The sequence below is a fragment of the Akebia trifoliata genome, chromosome 8 (assembly GCF_017979445.1).
Source record: "Akebia trifoliata isolate Shusen 1 chromosome 8, ASM1797944v1, whole genome shotgun sequence".
NCBI lineage: Eukaryota > Viridiplantae > Streptophyta > Magnoliopsida > Ranunculales > Lardizabalaceae > Akebia > Akebia trifoliata.
The window spans coordinates 42,006,335-42,029,726 of record NC_141382.1 but is presented as its reverse complement, the minus strand read 5'-3'; the positions used below and the strand labels follow the sequence as shown (position 1 = coordinate 42,029,726).

At 34.7% G+C, this 23,392-nt stretch overlaps 1 protein-coding gene across 4 annotated transcripts in view; it reads right to left on the bottom strand.

The window, feature by feature from the left end:
- Positions 1-23,392, bottom strand: part of LOC147396902 (villin-3-like) — a 112,982-nt gene that overhangs the window by 3,011 nt on the left and 86,579 nt on the right. For 3 of the 4 annotated variants that reach the window (XM_086452202.1, XM_086452203.1, XM_086452204.1), the window contains exons 1-20: positions 16,921-17,318; positions 13,564-13,686; positions 13,238-13,337; positions 12,183-12,251; positions 11,856-12,092; positions 11,578-11,755; positions 11,289-11,421; positions 7,779-7,938; positions 7,553-7,703; positions 7,362-7,462; positions 7,100-7,258; positions 5,714-5,782; positions 5,567-5,635; positions 5,297-5,434; positions 3,565-3,693; positions 2,387-2,537; positions 2,180-2,190; positions 1,818-1,958; positions 1,607-1,732; positions 874-936 (exon numbers count right to left, since the gene is read on the bottom strand). In XM_086452202.1, the coding sequence (XP_086308328.1) occupies positions 874-936; positions 1,607-1,732; positions 1,818-1,958; positions 2,180-2,190; positions 2,387-2,537; positions 3,565-3,693; positions 5,297-5,434; positions 5,567-5,635; positions 5,714-5,782; positions 7,100-7,258; positions 7,362-7,462; positions 7,553-7,703; positions 7,779-7,938; positions 11,289-11,421; positions 11,578-11,755; positions 11,856-12,092; positions 12,183-12,251; positions 13,238-13,337; positions 13,564-13,619 (2,241 nt within the window). In that variant the 5' untranslated portion in view covers positions 13,620-13,686; positions 16,921-17,318. Of the gene's footprint in view, positions 1-873; positions 937-1,606; positions 1,733-1,817; positions 1,959-2,179; positions 2,191-2,386; positions 2,538-3,564; positions 3,694-5,296; positions 5,435-5,566; positions 5,636-5,713; positions 5,783-7,099; positions 7,259-7,361; positions 7,463-7,552; positions 7,704-7,778; positions 7,939-11,288; positions 11,422-11,577; positions 11,756-11,855; positions 12,093-12,182; positions 12,252-13,237; positions 13,338-13,563; positions 13,687-16,920; positions 17,319-23,392 lie in introns of those variants that run through there. The other variant, XM_086452205.1, reaches the window with a different exon arrangement.

Sequence of the window (23,392 nt, the reverse complement as noted above, 5' to 3'; positions counted from 1 at the left end):
CCATTGAATTAAAAAAGGAGGAAATTACACTCTTTGGTACTCAGTACAGTCCAACTAGATTGTAAATGTTCCAAATCACATGGGTGTACAAACACTCCACAAAATAATTAACACGATTTTAAATGAGATATGACATGAGGAAAATCTTTGACACGATTTTAAATAATTAACACATTTTAATATAATTTCAGCCAAGCTATCTGGTCCCACTTTATCTGTATCCTTGGTATTAATTGGATTTTTCCTTGGTTGGTTTCTTCTCTTTTTCAAAGTTGGTAGACCACAACTTTCATTCCACAAAGAAAATTATGAGGAGTTTTGATCCATTTTGCGGTTTGTTGGGATCTTCAAACAGAGGTGAACAGGAGGATCTTTGATGGGAAGGAAAAATTAGTTCACGAGACCATCATCCACAATTTAGCAAATTTAGAGAACTTTTCAAAAAATAAAAAGCCTTCTTCTTTGATGATTTTATTTTTAGATGGGAGCTTATGCAGGGACAATAATCAGTAGATGTAGGTTTGCTTTCCATTGTTCTGTTTCCTTCTAGGTCGATCTTCTCAACCACCACCCTGTTTGTTTCCTCTTTTCTTGAATGAGATTTACACTTAATTAAAAAATGAGGTCTTTCTGGCTTCTTTGCATCTGAACATGGATTTGAAGGCATGCCAGCACTTCAATAAAAATAGTAATATTGTCAAGACATGGAGAAACTATGGGAGACGTAAATATTTATGATATGACATATTTTAATCACAGACCTTTCTAAATACACTTATCCAATAGAGAAACTGGTTACAATATTTCACACGAAGTTACTTAGCAGCTTTTTATGCATGGTAAGGAAAAATATAAATTAAATGAAGCATTTACCTCTGAAGTATGCAATGCCCCAAAGAGCCACAAGATCTTTTTTTCAAATGAATTTCCATGAACCTGCAGTTTTCATGGAAAGGAATCCTTAATTAAGAATAATATTAAACAGAAACAATAAAAGATAACTGAAATGAAATGCAAGAAACATTTCAAGATAACCGATCATGGTTTAAAGTTTTGAACTGTTTTGGAATGTTTCGACTGAGACATTCCGGTTTCGGCTAAGACTGAAACAAAACATTGACTCTGAAACGTTGAATGTTTCGGATTGTCTCAGAATGGTTCACAATGTCTCAGATATCTTGGAATGTTAGGTCGAGACTCTTGATTTTTCTCTTGGTTGCAACATTGCCTCGAGATGAGGTTTTAAACCTTGCAACTAATTGTCCACTGAAGAAGGTTATACATAACTCGAGGAGAATATAGTATTCATTTATCCGACCCAAAACCTTTGGGTTGTTGTTGTTGTTGTCCACTTCTTTGAGCATGTCACATGTTAAGAACTGAGAAATTCTGATTTCGCATTAGTTCTTTTATATTAATCTCCTCTGAGGATAATCATTCAGACTAATTCTTCTATCAAGGATTGTTATCTCATTTAGAGTCTTAGCTTTGTGTTTTGGAGCTAAAGAGAACATTTACAATTACTTCCTAGCAAATTAGCAAATTTTTTATCACAGGTATAGTTAAGGTAAAACAGAAAGGAGAATTTCCGTTGTCTCAGACATACCGTAGCTTTAGTAGAATCCCATGAAAAGTAATTCGTGAAGAAGCATGGTTCATTCCCTTCCGTGACCTTGTACAGTGGTACATCCGGAGACAAGCCTTCCAGGGATGATGCCAGCTCTATGTACTTCTGCAACATTTCCTTAATGTATGAGGAACAGAAGGGAAGCAAAGTGTGAAAAACAAAAGAAAGAGTACTCCCAAAGCAATAGTACCTGGCCTATTTCAAAGGCCTTTTGCTTTTCCTTGGAGTCCACAGAGTGACCAACCCAAACAAAGACCTCAGCATGTGTGTCCAGTATCAACATGTCCTCAGTCAACAAATCATCTTGAGAAAAGTTGTAAACTTCGAATACCTGCTTGGGGAAAAAAATAGAAGTGTAAGACAAAATTCCAAATATTTCTAAGAAAGTTCAACTTAGATGAATGCCTTCATTATTGTGTCAGGCCTTGGTCTCAAAACCCATGAACACCTTTGAGTTGTTAAAAACAAGTTTTCAAAAAGACAAAACCAAGCATTGTACATGTAGAAAGGGAAAAAAAGAAAAGTTTCATTAGTAGTGAAATTTGAGCGCACCTCAAACTTTCCTGTGGACCAGCATCAGAACAGGAAGAACCATTGTTTAAAGAGAAAAAAGAAAAAATAATCAGCCACATCCAGGGTTTCAATACTCAGACATTAAGTTGCATTGAAAGTTAACCGAAGTGACTATGTAGTGAAGACAAAATGTAAGAACTACATAGCATATAAATTGAACAGATGATAAGGTGAATGAGCACGAACCTTTTTTATTGAATGAGTAAGTGTATAAATGAGGATCTCTGACTATTTCTTGAGATTCTTTTTTGCTAGTGTAACTTTGCTTTCCTCCAAGTGCAAACCAGAATGCCGAGCTCTCAGTTCCCTCCTTTGCATGTTTCAGAGCAACTCCGGGCTGAACAATAAAAAAATGGAGAAAAATAAAAACAAATAACGAGAGGAGAACAAGAATAGTAGAAATAGGAATGAGACAAGTCTATGTTCTCTACATTAACTTATATATGTGTGGCAAAAGTGCATATAACAGAATTTCCTTTAATGCAAGCGTATAGACATCACAACAGATACTACACTATTACACTCTCCTATACTTCCTCATCCTGTACCTTGAGTGTCAAACACACCAAGGTTGAACAGATCCTAAAAATTACATTAAACCACACAATCATCACAAATACGAATAAAGTCCTATTACATCCTATTACAGTTCCCTTTATACCTATGGCACTCTTGGGCACCATGAAGATTGCAAAATTCATAGCTGTGAAAGTATTTTTTTAATAAGGAAAAAATTATTAATAGGAAATATATATATATATATATATATATAGAATTTGAAGTACGAATCCTATTGGTTCCTTTTTCCCTCTTATTATTTACAGTATTAAGGAAGATAAAGAAAAGCTGATACCAAATGAAGAATTGAGTTACATCTAGCTGACATCCTCTGTTAAAGGGTAGGCATTTTCCTAGAACTGGAAATGTACTACAGAGAAGACAGTAAGACAACAGTTCCAGGCATCTCTGGCAAAAATATTCAATTATAAATATGTGATAGATATATCTGAGTCTGAGATCTAATGAAAAATGGTAAAAAAATACACTTTCTTCAGAAATTATACTCTCCGAAGAAGTTGGTTTCAACATTCCTTCAGAAACCTCAATAAAAAATTGTGAATTTTTTCATGAGAAGCTGGTATGTAAACTTCAATACAAAAATATTCAATTTTTCACCATATATTTTGGTGGTTTTCAATTTTCCTGAAAAAAAATAATCAAGAATGACATAGAAAAATATAGATTTTTCTAGATGAAAAGTTAGCAAGAACGAGATCATGACCCTGCTTTCGAGTGCGATATAAGATCAATTTAACAGTAAAGAATGACATATGGGAAGAGATTACTCTATAGTCAGCTCATACTTTCAAAACTTCCGCAACTTTTGCAGCTAGCTGCTGCTGCTCAATGGTACTTTGGTTTCCATGCCAAGTAAAAAGTGATGACCCAGATTGCAAAAGGAAACAGTCATTAGAGCTCAAGGACGTTGCCACCTGAATGAAAATAATTGCACATAAATAACAGTCACCCATTTTATGAGAATAATGGATATTCATTTGATTCTTTATTAATACAATAAACATGAACGCACAGATATATACATTAGAATGGGCATCCTCTTTGGGGTTAAGGGGATAAGAAGAGGAAAGACAACAAAGTTGGAGGGGTATTATTGGAAAAGGGGGAGAAAAGGAAAGGCAATAAAGTTGTTAGGGGGTTATTCTTGGAAAGGGTGAGAAAAGGCAATAAAATTGGAAGTTTTCCTCGAGATTCGTGGCAAGATTAAATCCCAAACCCTCTTTATTGGTTTTTTTCTTCTTTTTTTTTTTTTTTTTTTGGGGGGGGGGGAGGGGCGACAACTGTCCTGTTATACATATATGATGATGGAGGTGGTTCGTACGGTTGGAATGGAGCTTATGATTTGAGCATCTGCCAACAAACAGTTGGATAAGGCTTACGATGACAAAGATGGCCAAACAATCACAGTAACAAAAAATGTGTATTGCATCTCTGAGGATTAAACGATTAAAAAACGCGACTTTTTCATTTGTAACAAAAAATGCCATTTTTTTGCATTTTTCACAGGCCAAAAAAAATTAAACAATTTCCTGTTTTTTCAATGTGGGATTTGATATATAATAGAATTTGGTGACTCATAAATGTTAAAATATCGGATTTGATGATAATAACTTGATTTTATGAATTTTCATTAGATATAGATATCTTTCATAACTTTTAATATATTTATTATCTTTTATTTTTATTGTTTTTTCGCATTTTCAACATTTTTTCCGAAGTTTTCCCTTCCCATTTTAAACCCCCCTACTCCTACTTTGTGACTATGCAATCAATAAGAATGCAATTTTTTATTTATTTGACAAGTTCATGTAATTATATTTTCGGGAGGAAGCCCAGTGAAGGGTACAAGAGGCTTAGAGGATTACAAAACTTCTATAAAATAAAATAAGAAACAACCTTCCCCATGCACAATATTAAAAGAGAACTCCGATAACTGAACACCAAATATAAGGGAGAAAAACAAACCAAAAAAACCCAAAAGAGTTTGATTCAAAGGTAACTACAATCGTGGGACACCAAAATAAATGGGGGAAAGAGAAGATATTAGTTCAGCCAGCCACACAATCTCTTTCCCAGAATAGACCCTCCTTTTGTTTTAAAAAGATTTTGCTAAAATAAACACACCTATAGAGATTTCGTAAGCCATCTCTATGTATACCTTCGGCAAAATATGTAATATCATTGAAACTATCTAATAAAAAAATCAAAATAAAGAAAAATTTTAACATTTTGCAGGTACAAGGAATCAGGATCGTCATCATCTATACTTTATGTCAAATACTGGGAGTCGTAACAAGAATCCTATCTTGCTATTCAACTGCACACTGAGTCATATCTTAGGACAAGGATTTGTAGGTGCTAAAAATGATTATAAGAAGTCCAAACATAAATCAACAAAGAGCTAAATAGATGAAAATCCCTTAGAAAAATCCCCCAAATGTGCTAATATATAATGCTACTATAAACCATCTGGGAAGTCCAACAAATAATATCTTGAAGATAATGGTAATATCACACCTCATCAACTTGCACTACTTTGTTGTTATGCGGAGATGTTCCAGAAATTCGAATGAGTGCAACACCATCAGCAGTATACGAGTCATCATTCAAACCTTTGTCAGCTATGCACTTTTTGTAACCAGAGCTTATTCCACCCTAAATAAGAAGTAGAATAGTTCACATAAGATAAAAAAATCAATCCAATTTCAAAGTAACAATCTAGGGTTAGTAATTTTAATTTGTAAGCAAGTCAAAGGGTAAGTTCCATCTCAGCTGAACGGCGAGTACCTTAAAGACTATCATAGGCTGAAATAGTGCAATGAATTGTGGTGGCTCTTTTCCTTGAAAAATGCGGCCCTACAGGACGTTCTCATTAAACCCTAAACTCAACAAGTCATATTTTCCATCTTATTGAAAGGTGAAACAACATAATACCTGAACGGGTCTCCCTTTTAATGAGTTGGACATTGTATTAGCCAACCGAGAAGCCGTCATTTGGTCCTCCTGGAATAAAGAGTAATCTAATCGTGTTATCCTAGTTATGAATATGAAGAGTCTGCTCAAACCAACCAAAGATTGATCAGTAACAGATGTGGTCAAGAAACTAAAATGATTCTCTTAAACTACAAGGAACTTTTAAGCCAAAATCTTGATAGTGTGAGGAATCCAATATAGAAGTTCAGCAAACTTATAGTTTGAAACTAGTGATCAAGTAGTTCCAGCAACGTAATTTCACTGCTCATTGTTTTGTACAAGGTAAATCTAAGATTGCTATAAGAGAGTTAAATAATACCAAGTCATACACATTCGGCATCAGAAGCAAGGAAACTATAGAGCTCAAAAAGAATGTCAAAGCTTGTAAGAAGATATAAACCTATTATGCAGCAGTGGAGGATTTTTTTATTTGTTTATTTTTTAGGTCTTTATATAAATTTACAAATGAAAAAAGTAAGGCAAAGATAAATATTGTTTTTTGAAAAATACATATTTAGTCAGTGGCTTAGTGGTATAGCATTTGACTACAGAACAAGAGATCACCCGTTTGAATCCAACTGAACCAAAAATATTGCAATAAGGCCATATGAAAAAGAATGGGTGGTTTTTAAATTACAGAAGAAATTTACGGGCACTGAAATTTTAATTTTGGCAGGTATAAAAATATAGTAAGATATATTCAATACATTAAGCCATTGAAAAGAACTTTTTAACTTTTAAGTAGTTAAAAAGAAGGTTTTCATTTTTCAACTGAATGTTACATATAAGCCTTATTAAGGAGTTACACTAGCAAAAGAGGAGCTGTTAACCATGTTTCAAAACAGTGAAATAATGAATGACTAAAAATGTCAATAAAAGGAGGCGATCACTCCTTGCACGGTCATTTTTGCTATAATAGGACTAATTTTCTCTTGGAGTAAATTACTTTAGGAATTCAGAGGAGACCTTCTTTGAGGATTTCATGTTTACATGGGATTTATTATGTGCTGCATGAGTGCATTGTAATTGCTGTTTTGTTCTATTCCTCTCTGTTTCTCTTCTTTTTTTTTTTTCTTTTTTTGCTTCGTCTTCTGCCAATGGATGGGGCAACTCAGCCTCCCTTTTTTCATTATTTTAATAAAATTTTCAATCTTTACCTATCAAAAATAAAAAGGAGGCGAGGAATGACTAATTCATTGATTTCGCCTGACAAAGGGGTATGTCATTTAAAATTTTGAATAAAAATAGCGTGGGCCTTTTATTTCACACCTCGTTAGGTTTGTAAATAATAGACCCTTTTTGGTTCATTATTTCTAAATTCAAACATTCACAAAAAAATTAAATTACCTGGACACTATCCTTCCCTATCCAACTGAACAAAAGGTAATCTTCCTTCTTATCACCTGCGTGGTATGTATAAAGGACGATGTAACAGTCCCCACTGTAAAATTTACCAATCTCCTCTGTGGAAAATGGGGTCTTGGCATTTCCATTGATTTGCCATACCTGAAAAGTAGTAAAATGTACTCTTTCATCAGATGCATATAAAAATAATATATCATTGAAATTCCCTGAAAACACCTCGACAGCAGAATGGTGATAGTGATACCTCAATTTTTCCACCCTTTTCAAGCAAAGGTGGGACATCTTCATCTACAGGAGCGCCTTTCGTGGCCCCTTTGGCACCAATACCTTGCTGCTTGAGCAAAGCTATGAGAACAGAAAACATCTTCACGATTTAAAAAATTAACCCATTAACATTCCAGCTTAGCTTAGCTACAGGGAAGAAGTGATCAATACCTGCAACTTTTCCCCGTCCTTCCTCAGTACCAGAAGTTGCTGCCCCAGTTGGCCAAGACTCAAAGTTGGACCTGAATGAATGTGGCTCGTGCCCTTGAATAACCCGGGTTATGCGTGTTGATTTTGGTCTATTTTGGTTAGTGATGAATTCCTGACAACAGAAGCAGGGAGATGAGTCCCCTGCATGTAGGATTAGCATAAAGCAATGGGAGTAAAGGCCCTATACCTCAGCAGCTTGGCTAGCAGTTTTTCTGTCCTCCACTTGAGTTACCCGGCCAACCCAAACAAATACCTCAGCACCACAGTCCAGTAAATAGAATTTGTTGTTCTCCAACATGGCCTTCGAAAGTGCACCTTCTACCAACGTCACCTGACCATCAGTAATGCTACAGAAACCAGTGATTATTAGTTTAGCACTCTGTTGAATAGCACACACTTCAATGAATACAAATATGCTGCTCAATAATCGCCTCTCTATTGTTCCCAAAAAAAAAAAGAAACTTCTAATCTTGAATAGCAGCATATACATAGAGTAAGAAACTAGATTAATCAAATGTCTAGAGGAAATGACAAAGAAAGAAAAAAATGAACTAGCTGTGATTTGGATAAGGGAAACTAAAAAAAAGGAATATCCAAAATCTACAACTAGATAGCATGGAAAAAAGTTTCAGAACAACTTACAGCAGCATAACAGAGACCTATCTAAAATAATAAACTCTAACCACGAGTGCTATTTGACTGATTTTATTTTAGACATGCATTCCGTAGGGAAAAAATTGTTTCAAAATGATTTTTGAAAAAAAAAAAAAAAATTTGGTATATCTCTTTTTTTTTTTTTAAAATTAGCTGATCTAACATTTAGATAACACCAATTGGGAGTGTGCCAAGTGTCTTCACATAGGTTCAAACTTGAATGGAACCAAAAGTGATTGCATGACAAGATTCATGCACCCAAGAAGGAATGTACCCTTTGAGTACATCTAGAAATGGGTGTGTGAACTGGGTCCATGAACCAAATGGGCCTAGAGGAGGGGGTGCAAAGGATGGATTCTTGCACCTGGGAGTTGAACACCACAAATGACCATCCACATATTTGTCTTTTAAGGTGTAATTCCTAACAAGCCACTCATGGTTAACATAGCACACCACTCCAGAGAACAAGAGAAGATATAAAACACTCATCCAAGAGATGACAAGTCTAGAGATGATATTAGGCCATCTATGAATTGGTTTAGTTGATGAAAGAATATATTACTGTTATCCCTTGATGTAGGACTGTGGATGTTACCCTAGGATAATAAATCGGAGATCAGCCCGAATTAACATAAGCAATGCAAATATAAACCGCGAGCTCATATATTCATAGATATGCAAGAGAATTCAAGTGATAATCAAAACAGTTCTAAGGCTTGTCACAATCCCAAAGTAATAGCTATTCAAGTACTAATAAAAGGTTCCAGTGAAAGTCAAATCTTCTTCTAACCTAGGGTTTTAGTTAGATGTTCAAAAGAGATTTCTAGGCTTAATTTCAATGTAAAAATAGCCAAATAAGTAGTGTTGATTCGTTGGGTAGCAAGTTAATAAGGTTTGGAGAAGTTGTCGGCTAAAAAAACAAAAGGTGGTTAGGTTTTGAGTGGTTTGGAACGATGCGGTTCAAGTAGGGAAGGGTTAGGTTGGATTTTTATGGGTATTAGAGCTAGGTTTCCATGGATAAAGGAATTTCGATGGGGTTTTGGGTTATAAAACTGATTGCCTAGGGTTTATGGATATTTTAGAAGTTTAAAACATAAATTTAAGAGAGAAAGTGAGAAAGATGTTAAGAAAATAGTAAATACCTACCCTAACAGAGAAAACAAATGTTACCTTCTACTCACTCCAAAATGGCCTCACACCACACCATTAATGGGAATATCAAACCTCCAATCTCAATTTTAATCATCATTGAAGAAAATTACAGCAATACAAAAATATTTATAATGTATTCTAAACCCTAAATCTAATCTCAATCATCCAACTAATATAATGAGATACAATGGTTGTAAATAAAACTTAAACAACTTTAATAAAACAAAACCAGAAATACCATCTATGTCCAATCCCGTAACTTTATTTCCCTTGAATTTTCAGCCTATGAAAACTCATTACAAAATTACCAAATTGCCCCTAAGCACCTATACTAACATCATAGAAAAATAAAACATGAAAATAACATTAAATACTCATCTTAAACACTAAAATAAACTCTTCTAGACATAAATTGAATAAAATCATTAAATATGATTACCCAATGAGAAGGATCCATGAAATGGAGCTCGTCCATAAATATCATGTCCACACTCCATCCATCCACAACGAATCTGAATGTTTTGTCCTCGTCTGTAACACTCTGAAGGGTATGCTCATAATGTCCTCATCATCCCTCCTTTGAGACATCTCCCATTGATTTTTGTTTCCAATTTGATCCAATAAAAAAAATTGATAAGCAATTAATTGATCTAATAAAGATTGATAATCTTTTCAATCTCTGTCTTCAAATTGTCTTTCTTGGTTTCTCCTCTATATATAAAACCACTTCCTTCTATCAAACAAGGTAATTCCTTCTAACATCTCTTCTTTTTTAGTAACAACCCTTACAAATTCATGTTCAGTCCAAGACTCAAGCTTATCATCAATTGACACCTTACTCTTCCTTCAAAGGGAAAGGAACCCTACCATTTCCCTATTATATCTATTATTTGAGATGTTGCAGCCATATATTTCAATAGAAAGGGATATGATGATTAGAAGGATCCCCAGCTTCTACGAGTAGGGGAACATCATTTGATGTTGTTCTCTCAGAATAGTCATTGGAGCTATAGAAGGAGCACTCCTCCCACGAACTCCTAGAATAGACAAGGTAAAAGTACACCCCTCTTCTTCTCAAAGGAAAATCATATAACATAAAAACCTTTTCCCTCCCCCAATTGCACCAAGGTAAATCCCATAAATCAACAATATAATCCAATTCTCCCAAGATTTTCTCCTCTCCCTCCTAAAGAAGAACCATAAAACCCCAAAAGCTGCTAAGATATTTCTTCATCAACACAATCGCACAAAAAAATAATAATAATAATAAGAAATCAAGAATGTCCCGATTCTTGTACCGAACCACAATGATCATGTCCTATCCCATATAAGCATAATACTTCCAGCAGAACATATGGTCGAGAAATCATAACTTCACACCACCCCACATCACTGATACCTCTCAATCCAGAAATGATGCTCACGTTCAAGTTTTCAAGCTTAGTTTGTTGAACAGCAAACAATTGACAATGAACTTGTCTAATGTTTAGCAGCCTCGTTTCTTTAATCCTAATGTTTATCAGCTTTACAGAGTTCAAAAAATATCTTAACACACATTGAAAGGCAATTGCGATGTCAGAATCTAGGAGAAAATTTGTTTTACAGAAGAAAAAAACCTCAATACCGGTCACTAATTAGATATTCACGTATGAACCTAAAAAGTGAAATCAGCGTATGAATAGATCAGACAGGTCATTCATAAGTACCATCATCCTAGTAGATCAGTGACTACTTGATGAAAAAATGGATTCGTTTAATACTACTTGAAAACATGTAATTGCTGTAAGACCTTCAATGAAATGGATTAACCGTGAATTTCCTGAATTAAAATGCAACATAAAAAATAAATAATTCCTTCTATATATTAACAAAATAATACACAATAAAATACCTATAAAGTTTCCCGGGAGTAGTCTCCAAAGTAACATCATCTTCACTTACAGTCTTTTTGCCAATTGGTGCAAAACCACCAAATAGAACCCAGAATTCACCTGAGTCTGAATCAGCTTGCAGCTTTCCATCCTCTGGTATGACATTCCCAAATATAAAAATAATTTAGCAAAAAATAGAAAAAGAAAACAAGAAAGAGATGGGTGACATAAAAAAGCTTTAAGACATAATCTTTATGATAAATTAATAGAGTGGAGAAGCATCAAAATTGTTACTGATGTGCGTTTTACCGATAATTGCGGCTTCACATTTTCCCTCATGGTATTTGTCCTTAAAATACTGAATTACTTCCAAAGCCTTGGCTCTTTCTTGAATATTGGAGTTGGCACCATTAAACTGATAAATCTTACTCTTAGTGTCCAGGATAAACACATCATCATGATTCAGTGAAGAGCGAGCAAAGGGAACCTACATGACCATATGTGCACGCTTAATCTACTTAATTAACTGAGGCTTTGAATTAAAATGTATTCCATAATCGGCTCTTGATAAGTCAAAAAGCTCATACCTGCTTCAATCTGACAACTCTTTTTCCTCTGCAAACATAAAGTCGAGTTTCAAACTCTTCTTCCTCACATTTCTTGAACCCAGAAGCAACACCCCCCTCCAACGGAATAATGCATGGTTTAAAGTATGACAAGAACTTTTCAGACTCATGGCCTTGGAGTTCTCTTTGCTGCACTGCACGCCCTCCAAGAACTGCATCAAGCTCAACTGTTTTGATAGCCGCAGTTCCAGCTTCATCCTATCATAGTTTCAGAATTGATAACATCAATTGAAACAAATTTTATGCCATTTACCTGTGTTTACAGAACAAAGAGTATCAAAAGCACACCTGACTAGTATCTTTCCCAATCCAAAAGTGAATGTCATAATAGTAAGCGCCTCCTTTGCCCGCAGTCGTCTGCAGAAAATTGCCACAGATGAGCTAATAAAGGAACTACAAGAAACATATATTCCTTCCACAACATCATACTTTTATCGAACCTGCTTATTCCCAAAAAAAAAATCAGTGCCTTCTAAGAATAGAGATCTTAAAATTCAGCTTGACCTCATCACAGAACCAACAATTGAAGGAAAATGTTGACACAAATGTCAAGGTGGATTCTGAATATATTAGCATCAAATCAAAGTGGTTATATATTTATCTATCAATAATGGAAATTGAAATACTTGGGAAATTTGGACAGAGTGTAATAAAAGAATCCTCGATGACAGATATGGTGTGAATTCAGAAGTTTATATGGCCATTGAACATGTACTGATAGATTGGTGGATGATCAAGAGGGAATTCTGTGGTATAAGGGTGGAGGATTTTATAGGTAAGGGGCCAATCGATTAATTGTGTTATTCCACCCCTTTGACATGGGGAGTTATTCGTTTTTTTCCTTCTTTTTTTATCACTTTTAAGGAAAGCCTTCACTTTTCTTGCTCTCTTATCAAATAAAGTATCTATAAATATATATTTATAGGGTAGCATTCTTTTGACAAAATCCTAGACAAAGCATTTTGTCTTATTTGGGTTAAAAGTTTCCGAATGGGCTGATTTTTTGTCAATTCTGACATTTCAAACCCTAGTTTATAAGTTGAAGAATTGTGAACCGTCAATTTTTTACCGTTAGTTTGTAACCACTTTTCACGGGGTTAGAAGTTTCAGAATTGGCTGATTTTTTGTGAGGATGATCTACAGATTATAGAGATCATACTCACAAAAAATCAGCCCATTCCAAAACTTTTTAGTCATATAAGGCAAAAATTTGTCTAGATTGTTGTTTAGGATTTTGTCAAAATAACCTAACCCATATATATATATACTATCATGAGAAACAATGACTGAAAGCATAGAAATCATAACTAAGAAATTAAAATGAACTCAAACATTGACAGTACCTGTAAGACAATGTAAGAGTCCCCCATATAGAATTTACCATATTCAGACTTTGGCAAAGGAACTGGCTGGAAGTTCTCAATTCGCCAAATCTCAGTCCCTCTAATAGAGGTTAAGTATAAAACCAAGTGATGCAGAATACATTACCAGTCTTGCACGTGAAAAGGACATTCAAACACAAAAATAAAAAAACTTTTTTTTGTTATTCATAAAACAGTACTCAAATAAAAATGTCATTTCTTTCTTCCTATTTTCCTGTTGCTTTGTTAAGAAAACATGAAGTATCCAACACATCATTTACAAATTGCAGTGTTTACATAAAGGATACATTCTCTGACCCACTCCCTGAAATGCAGGATCCAGAATTTTCGTAGAGCTAGCCATAATTTGACAACCTTCTTTATTAGTCTCCTTATTACAAAGACTGAAGATAAGACCGTTTAAACCCCACCTGGTGTAAGAATCCACAACTTAAACTACAATGTATACGATTTCTGCATAAAAGAGAAATGAGAGAGAGAACTAACAACACTATTGAATAAAAGCAATAGCAGAAATAGAAAAAGCATCTTGCTATCTACAATCTTTTTTTTTTCGATCAGTAAGTTGGACCTGAACCCATGACCTCAAAGTTGTTTTGCAACGTGCCAAACCAACTGAGCTATGGATCCAAGCCCCTCATTAACTACAATCTGAGTTGGTTAGTAGTGCACCAACCAAAATATTCAGTATATTGTGTTATGATGTCTTGCAATTCATAATTCCCCATAACGCCAGCCATAGCTACAATCTGAGTTGGTCAGTAATGTGCCGACGAAAATATTGAGCTTCTTGTGTTATGATGTTTGCAATACATACCTTGCCATAACGCTAGCTTAACTAGGAGATAAATTTATAGAGTAAGGTTCTAAACCATATATAATTGTCTTAAGGTCCAACTAGGGTTCCAGTAATTTCATTTTGAATAATCCATTTACAGGATAAAAGTAAGAAATGCTGAAGAATGTCATTTTACAAGCACCCAACTTAAAGGAATCACCACTCTCCCCGAATCTTGAAAAAGCAACAGCTTAGTTATGAGAGCTATAAGTGAGAGAAACATATCGCTTCCACTGGCTGATACTTACAAAGCCTGTTCTAGTAGTATTCCTTCATACAAGATGTAATTTCACAAACCCTAGCACCACTCCTAAGTTCAAATCTATTCTCATAGAGCTTAATTGCTTCCGTTGTATTATCGATGAAAAAATAATTGCTTCCAATGTATTCCTTAAATCTATTCAACAAGACTGTACCATTTATAGAATTTTTGTCGTATTGGACACGTATTGACACTTGGACGCACCCTGGCACACATCCTAGCATTTAATTTAGTGAAACGCTTTAGTTTGGTGATTTTCGATTAAAAATAATACTTCTAAAGACTATTGGTGTAACATATCCTCCATACACTAATTCATAAATAACAACATGGTTTAATATTAGAAATCTACTTTTATTATGTTATGGTGTATAACAATATTTTCTTTCACTTTTCATATGCACCTTCCCTTATTTTTATTTTGAAAATTCCAAAGTTAAATATTATATTATAGTAAATGTGTACTAATGTGCCAGTGCTTCATGCTTCTCAAAGGCACCATCTCAGATACCTCATACCCGGTTGGACACAAACAAATATGTGTGTCCCCATCAGTCATCAACCCTTATTGACAAATGAAGACTAGACCTGGTATCAAGCCATCAGGTCTAGGTGATAGAAACTATCATCAGTTACTCCACGTCCGTGCACACAATCTCATGGCAATAGGGCTCGTTCTAGCTTTATTGCACTGCCCTTACTTGTGAGCTTGTTAAAAAAAGCATACAAATGGAAATTATGACATTGAACCCTGGTTACATCTATGAAATTCTCATTCAATACAATATCCTCAAAATAGAGCATCCTACTACATACTCCAGTCACAACTTGAGAATAGATCCCTGTTTCTTATGTGATATCCCATCTGAAGGTGATATTAATAGATAGTGAGTGGTAAGGTACCACATCTCCCCAAGTTCAAAAGTCATGTATTGCAGTTAGAACTCTTCAAGGGTATTACACCCAAAAAATCAAGAAGTCTTCAGCTAGGACATTCATCCTGTTGACATCATTCTTAACATGTGGTACCTTGAACATCTTACTCATATAGACTATGTCTTGTTTTGAAGGATAATTGCACAAAATTCACCCTGAAAGCATTTAACATTTCCTTTGTCTTTCACAAAAATTCATACCCTATAACTATATTATCCATCATCATTTCTAGCATGCAAAAAAAAAAAAAGGCTACACTATCCACCTTCAATCACTTTTTGAATGCTTCGAATCCATAGTATGCAAATCTAATTCTCTTTAATGTTGTTCATTCAAGCAACCTCATTTACGAAGTTGAACCAATTATTCTGAAAGCCCCTATGTACTTCAAAACTCCAACCCCATCAAGTAAATATATACCATAATTAAAAAAAGAAGTATCCCCAATGTCTCCCTTGTCAGTGGAATTACAGTTCTCTACAAATTTATAACAAATTATTTTCCACCTAGAGCCACCCCCCAGGTTATAGAGTTGTAGCTTTTATTTGCTTAGGAGCTAGCAAGTCAGCGTGCAAAATGTCATGCGTGCAGCAACAAACTTATTTCAGGAAAAAAATACAACAACAACCATAATTAGCACCAGATCCTCTAACTCAGTTCAACAGCGACAAGAACCACCTCTCAGTATATATTTTCCACAACTTCAAATATTTTCAAATCACAAAAGGATTAGGACTATCAAACATTTACCAACACTGCAATACCACAGAAATTAAAACTCATATATTCTAAATCAAAATGGTCACCTTTCATGTTCCCAAACTACACAATCTACATGTGCATAAACTTTGTTCTCCTTTGATGACGTCTCTAATCCCAATCACACTATCATGGAATTTGGAAAAACATTCATCATTCTTATTTCCACTCGGAACTCATGAAGATAATCGATTAGGAGAGCAAGATTGAATTGAGACCGCAGCCAAGAATCAGAACTAATGAATGCTGCTATATCAGAATAGTCTGACAGAGCTGATCATAAACAAATCTATAGAGACCACAAACTTTTTCCAAGAATCCTTGCATAGTGGAGGAATCAGCTCTGTTTTCAACTAAAAAAAGGAAAAAAAATTAATTCAATTTTCATTCAAAAAAGGCGAAACTCACACTTAGGGATCGCCTTTTGATTATAATTTATACCCATCGTCTTCTAATGTCTAAATTATGTCGATTACAACCCCAAAACCATATCTCCCACAAACAAATTCCAAATAACGCACTACTCAATTATCCAAGCTTCTTCCTCGCATTTCAATCAGAATAAATTAAAAAGTTAGCGAGATCAAACAAATCAATCGAAAAAATAAAATAAAATAAACCAAAAACATCTTTATCTACAACAGATCACCCGCAAAAAATCGAACTCTAAATAAATAAAGATCACAACCGATCAAGCAAAAATAAATCATAACAATCTTCACATAAGAAAATCGATCAATTAGAAGCCGAGATCATAGACAATTACATACAATTAAAGTAAAGATCACAGATAACAGATCAAAACAAAAATTCAAAAAACCAGAGATATAAAAAAAAAACAGGATCTACCACGAAGAGATTAGATTCGATCTTCAATTGGATCAGGATCCGATTGGAGAAATAATTAACGTATCTGAGATCTGTTGATTTCTCTCTGCAGAGACAGAGAGATATAGAGAGGAGAGCAGAAGGTGATGGGCGTCACGAAGAGATGAGAAATGGGAACAACAGAGAGCTGGCAAAAGAAGGGATATTTAAAAGAAGTGAATTATTGCTCTCTCTATATTTTGCCCTTAATTCAACTTTTTCAGATTTGGAGAAATTGATCTGTACAGGTCGAGGGACTCGGAAACTTTTTAAAAGGAAAAGATCAGGTCAGGCGGTCGTGGCCTCGCACCGGCCTTGTTGGACATTTGAAGAGAGAGAATGAAAAAGTTGATTTATTTTCTTCTATTTTCTTATTGGCTGAGATGATTGCTTCCTTCTCCGGGTTTTGTGAACATTTGAGATGGAATGTTTTTTTTTTGCTCACTAGCTTTCTCGTTACAGTGCTCACAGACTCTCTACTGCGTGACACGTCAAGCCTATCGAGGGCAATTTTGTAAATTGAATATGCAATCAATTCACGCCGGTTCGTGTGATTGGTGAATCTCGGATTTTGTGACTCTTGTGAGCAAAGCAAATTTTCATTTAAGATACACCTTTGTTCTCGATAACAGACCTCCTTTGACCATGGTCTTCTATGATAGATCAATAAAAACTGTCCAAAATGCCCTCTTCTCCAACCTCTTGAAAGAAATGTATCCAACTTATGAGATAAAAATAATTTGACCCCATCTTCATCTTGGAATTATTATTTCCTTCAACATGCAAATCTCCAGAGCAAGATAGGATATTTTTTTTTTCCAAGTTAGCTAAAGAAAAAAGGGTTGTGGTTAAATGGTCAATGAGGGGATCACAAAATGTGAGTATCTAATAATGAGATTATACAAATAGAGATTGAAAGCTGAAACTATATTGCTTAGTGTGTCGGTTCACTTGCTTCGAATCCTAATTTATTGTTCACCACTCCAAAATGAACCTGACGAAAACGTGAGGGACATCTAAAATTGACCAAAACATTGGTCTAATAGAAAGTTCACTGTTTTCACAAATCCAATACGAATCAAAATGTGAATTAGTTCACTTCGTATCAAATAGCAATTTGGCACAGAAGGAACGAATCCGATAACACAATATTGAAAAACCTAATGTGAAGGAATAGTACATAGGGATTGAAAAGGTTGTAATATAGTAAAGTTGAATATGATGGATGATTGGAGACAAGGTTAAATAGGATTAAATAGAGTCAAATTAGGTCAAAGAGTTTGAAGTTCCACCAAAGTTTTGGGAAGAAAATCAAATGCTTTTGGCTAAGTAAAGATGGTGGGCTTTTAGGTCATTTTACATTAACCATTGAAGATGAAAGATCCCAATCAAGGGTATCTCAAATATTCACCAAAACCAGGAGGGGCATATTTAAATTACTATTTCTTTATTTTGTCGTTATTAATTTCACTTTCTCAAGGGTCCGGCTTGTATGCTCACGGTTTTTGTAACGTAAAAGAGGGTGGGGACTCGTGAGTCAGGAGCACTGTGTTGACCGAGTCAACCCAATAAGGTTTTGGGTGGGAGAAATCATGGTTTATGAGTATTTTATTTTATTTTGAAGATTATTTCAAGAAAAAAGATAAGAAAGAGAATGTCTTAATTGCTCTCGTAGCTTTTGTCAGGTAAAAAACGGTGAGTTAGGAATAAAACTGATCCATTTGAGTTGACTCGATCTCCTCATGAGGGTCTTGTTTGGATTGAGAAGTTGTACTCTTGAGGGTGGACTCTGAAAAGTTAACTCTTTAGAGTTCAATATTTTGGAAGTCTGGATCGAATCGGTTCAAACTAGGATCATTTCGATCAGGATTGGATAGGATTAAAAACCAATCCAAAAACAATCAAAATGGGTCAGGTTGAACAAATCTGATTTTATATACAGAATATAAATAAAATTTATATATTTAAACAAAATATAATATAATTTGGATAATTCCTCACATTTTATTGGATCGGGTTCCTATCGGATCAAAATATGGTTTGATCCTAAACCGATCCGAATCAAGGGGATTTGAACTCCTATAAGGATCTACATTGATTACAATTCCAATGCTTGATGAACAATTGTTATGTGTGAACTGCCAACTCTCACTAGAATGAGATATTCCCAAAGAATGAGCATTTATGGATGGAAATAGCATCTATGATTCTATACATACATCCACATCAGCAATGTGAGAATCGATGTCAATTCAATGTTACTCCAGCACTACTCTTTATCAATTATGATAAGTCTCTTCATTATTTTTCCATTCCTAGTATGCGAGTCCCACAACAATTCCAGTCACAACATGTGGTCGTGTGCATCCCAAATCACGATATGTGGAACTCATAAAATAATTTTAATCACTATTTGATCTTATGAGACCTACATAAGTGTCTAATCAAAATATATGAATCGCAAATGTATCTCGATGATTGAATATGGAACCCACATATGTCACTAATCCTATAATTTGTAAGAGAAAAAACTTTGAAATGGCTGGCCACTTCAAAAGTTGGGTGGAACCCTCCTCTTTAGATGATATGTTATTCCTTAATATAGTAACTTTGCATAGCCAGCGACGGACCCTCGAAGTGAAACAAAGCTGGTCAAAAGCCCTCGCTTCCTCAACATGTCGAGTGAATTGAGTTAGTGCTCCACGGGTTGGTCCTAAGGTTACCTCTAATAGAGAAGAGTTGGTCAATTACCATAGATGGATATGGATCGAGGGTTTCACCTATATGGTAGATGTGTGTATTTCACCTCTACCCATACCTTTGGTATATATATGCTCCAACCATGATAGTGATTTGATTATGCTTCTTTCGATCAAAAAGTCCTTCAACCAGCTTGAATAAATGACTTTCGTATCTGGCTTTGCCTTGTACCAATTCTAACTAAAATTGAGACTTTGATATGGTTGAAGATAAAAGGGCTTTTTAGCTTTGCTCCCATGAATGTTTATGCGGAGGGACCACTTCTAAAGAAAATCAAAGGACGACCATCGCTTGTAAAAGACATTGATTGTAGTTGAGGGCGAAGTTTAAATCCACTTGAGAGGAATCTCACCTACGGGGCTGATTTAGAGTAGGGGCAATGGGGGCACTTGCCCCCATAAGTATTTTCAAACCTATTAGGAAGTAATGGGCTATTGTGACAAATAATAGTGGCAGATAAAAAAATTTGCCGCTATTGCCCCCACAAAAAAGTTTTCACTCTTATGTTGCCCTCACAAAAAATTTACGATCTTTGTTGCTCTCACAATTTTTTTTTTCACCCTTACATTGCCCCCACATGGGTAAAATCATGGCTCTGCCCCTGCTCACCTATGCAACCATTCTCTCTTCTTGTTCTTATCGTCACTTTTATATTGCCATTTAGACTTGCTATTTAGACTTGCTTTGGCTACTTCTATCAGGTGAGTTAAGGTTTTAAGCAATCAAATCCCTCACTTGTAAATGGATGATACAAATGTTGTTGTTAACTAATTGTTGATGCAAGGCGGTGAGGGAAGAAAATGAAATTTAGGGGTTAGGAAATCTGGTTTGGAATTTGGGTTATGATAAGGTAAATTTAAAAAGATTTGGATTGTAAAGTTTAATTTTAACGTTTTGCAATTATGACCACAATCCCAAAAACTATATGCTGAAAGGTAAAATGCAAAGTAATGTAATAACAATATTTTCAATAGGGCAAAGAAAATGATTAATGTTGAGGTCAATGGTTGTGAGAAAGGGGTTTCAAAAAATGTAAAAATAAAAAATTCAAGAAAATCGAGAAAAAGAAAATAAGATTAGAAGGGGAAAAAAAAAAAGAAGGGACAGAAATATAGAACCTTTGAATCGCACAAGGATTTCTCGAAACACAATAAGAATGATGAAGAACTCCCAAAAAACTTCATTCAAAGATATTTGATAAACTTTTCATCAATAAATCTTAATATAATCTATATATGAAGACAACCAATTTAAATTTAACCTTGAGAGATTGGCTCAATGACAATTTCGAACCGATAAACGATGAAAGTCCGTAGGTTGTGAGTTCGATACCCAGCATGTGTGTGTGATGTACAGGCGTTGCACGTGCCCAGGGGATGGGACCCACATGCCTTGGCCCAGGCTTTAACTCTTCCAATCCTACTAGTCGAACATAAATTCAAATACCCCAGGTATAAAAAAAATAAAAAATGAATCATGATAAAATGACGACCACCTCTTACACACGCCCTCATCATAGAACCATAGATCATTTCCTTGGGATACACAAGAAAGAGATTTATGATTATATGTATCCCGATGTAAATGACCACGTTTATGTGATGAGGCGTGTGCCAAAGGAGGGAGTCAGAAAATCATTACACAAAAAAAAACCAAGTTGAGAATCCAAATAAATGAATTAATAAAACTCTAACATTCATAACTTAATCTGTCATAAATTTTCAATTGTTATAAACTTAATAAAAGAAATACTAAAATTACTAAATCACTCCCAAAACATTGCACTAAGACCATGTTAGTAAAACATCAAAATTAACTCAGAAAACATAACAATAAAAATCCAAAATAGAAAATTAAATAAACATAAAATCTAATATATCTTCAAGTTTTGATGTCCTCATCAGTTGTCCTATGTTCAAACTGATCATAGCATACATCCCTTAACCTCGGTCTTTTCTAGACTAGTGAAAAATGACTTCAATGCTCTTGTCATTGTCATTATCATCATCATCATCTTCACATCGTTGTTTAATCATCACCAACATTGATATCATTGTTGTCATCGTCATCATTAATATCATCAAATTGAAGATTACTTATTTTGGAAAGAAAGATCAAGTGTTTTTATGTCTTTTTTCATTAGTTTATAAAACCAAGACTAAGGTCAAGTAGTTCATGTCATCAATTCCAAAACAAAGGGAGATATATCAAATATTTGCTAAAACGTAAGGGCCAGGTGCCATGTGAAAGAGAAGATTCTTTCAATCCTTTTATTGGATGACAAAGCAAATAAATATATATAAACAAGGAGGGACACAAGTACTTGAATTCATCAAGCACATTGTTTGAAAATCCTTGATTCATGTGATTGACAAAATAAATACAGATTCATAAAGCTCATCATAAAAATAATTGTAAAACAAGACAACCCACAAGAGGACCTAACAACATAAAATAACAAAAAAAAAAACCTTGAAATGCCTGTAATTCGTGAGTTTGACACCTAATATGAACATTAAATCCTCAAGAGCCACCAGCGAGAGTGCACCCTCACTTACTTGATTTGTGTGATGTGTGGGAAAGCGGATCCTCTGTAGCATACTGTTCTTGTAGTTACCTTGTAGTACATATCCAACGGTTGAAAGAGTGCCACATCAACTTTATACTTAGATCCCACACTTGAAATATCGGGTGTTCAATAACCGTTCGTTTTCAAAGACATAGATTTAAAGGAAAAAAATGTTTTTTTTATTTTTTTAAATCAAATCTAAATCATGACTATAAGATGTTGAGATGTAAATTTTTTTTCAAGACAGCTATCTCTCATCTGTTGGAGCTATGCTATAGGAACTGTGTGCTACAGAGGATCTGCTTCTGATGTGCGGATGTTGTAGGTACCATGGTCTATGGATTGGGCAAAACCCAGATACAGGCCCGATCCGTTGTCTACACGGATACGAGTTATCAAAAAAACAAAATTGAGGTATCCATTTCAGTCATCCATGTTTGAATACAATTGAGGTTAAAATTGACAGATTTCTCATAATAACTCCATGTTTTTTCACTCATGGGGAGCCTTCCTATCAAAATGGTGTCATGAAGCGGTTCAAGTTGTTCATACAAAGTGTTTGAGCTCATGGTCTCTGACATTAGCTCACATAATGTGAACCTGTTTCACCACTTCACTGTTCAAATACTCTGATTGAGTGGTCATACTTGTCTTTTGGACCTTAATTAGAAAATTTGGGGATTTTTTATTTTCATGCACAGCACCATGTTACGACATATTTTGGTATAATTGCAATAGATTTACCAATATTTAATAGCAAAATGAATAACACCAAATCCAATAAAAAATGATTCAAGAAACAATTATAAAGTCTTTAAATGAATTATAAATAAAGAAATGGTCAAGATCTGTCAATTCTAAGAAGAAAAAAAAAAGACTCATATAAAGAAAATGCAATCTCAAGGACAAAATCTCATATTGAATGACATAGGTAAAACACGTATTTTAAGAGTCACATCTCTAGAACATGGTTTTAAATTTTGTCCGAGATAGAGATGGCTCGCCTGATTCATATCGGTCTCATTCAGTAATGATATAGATGCACACGATCTCTCAACATTCACATCATCTCACGAGATGTCTCGTATGATATTTTGAAAATCTTGACTGAGTCAATCGGAATTT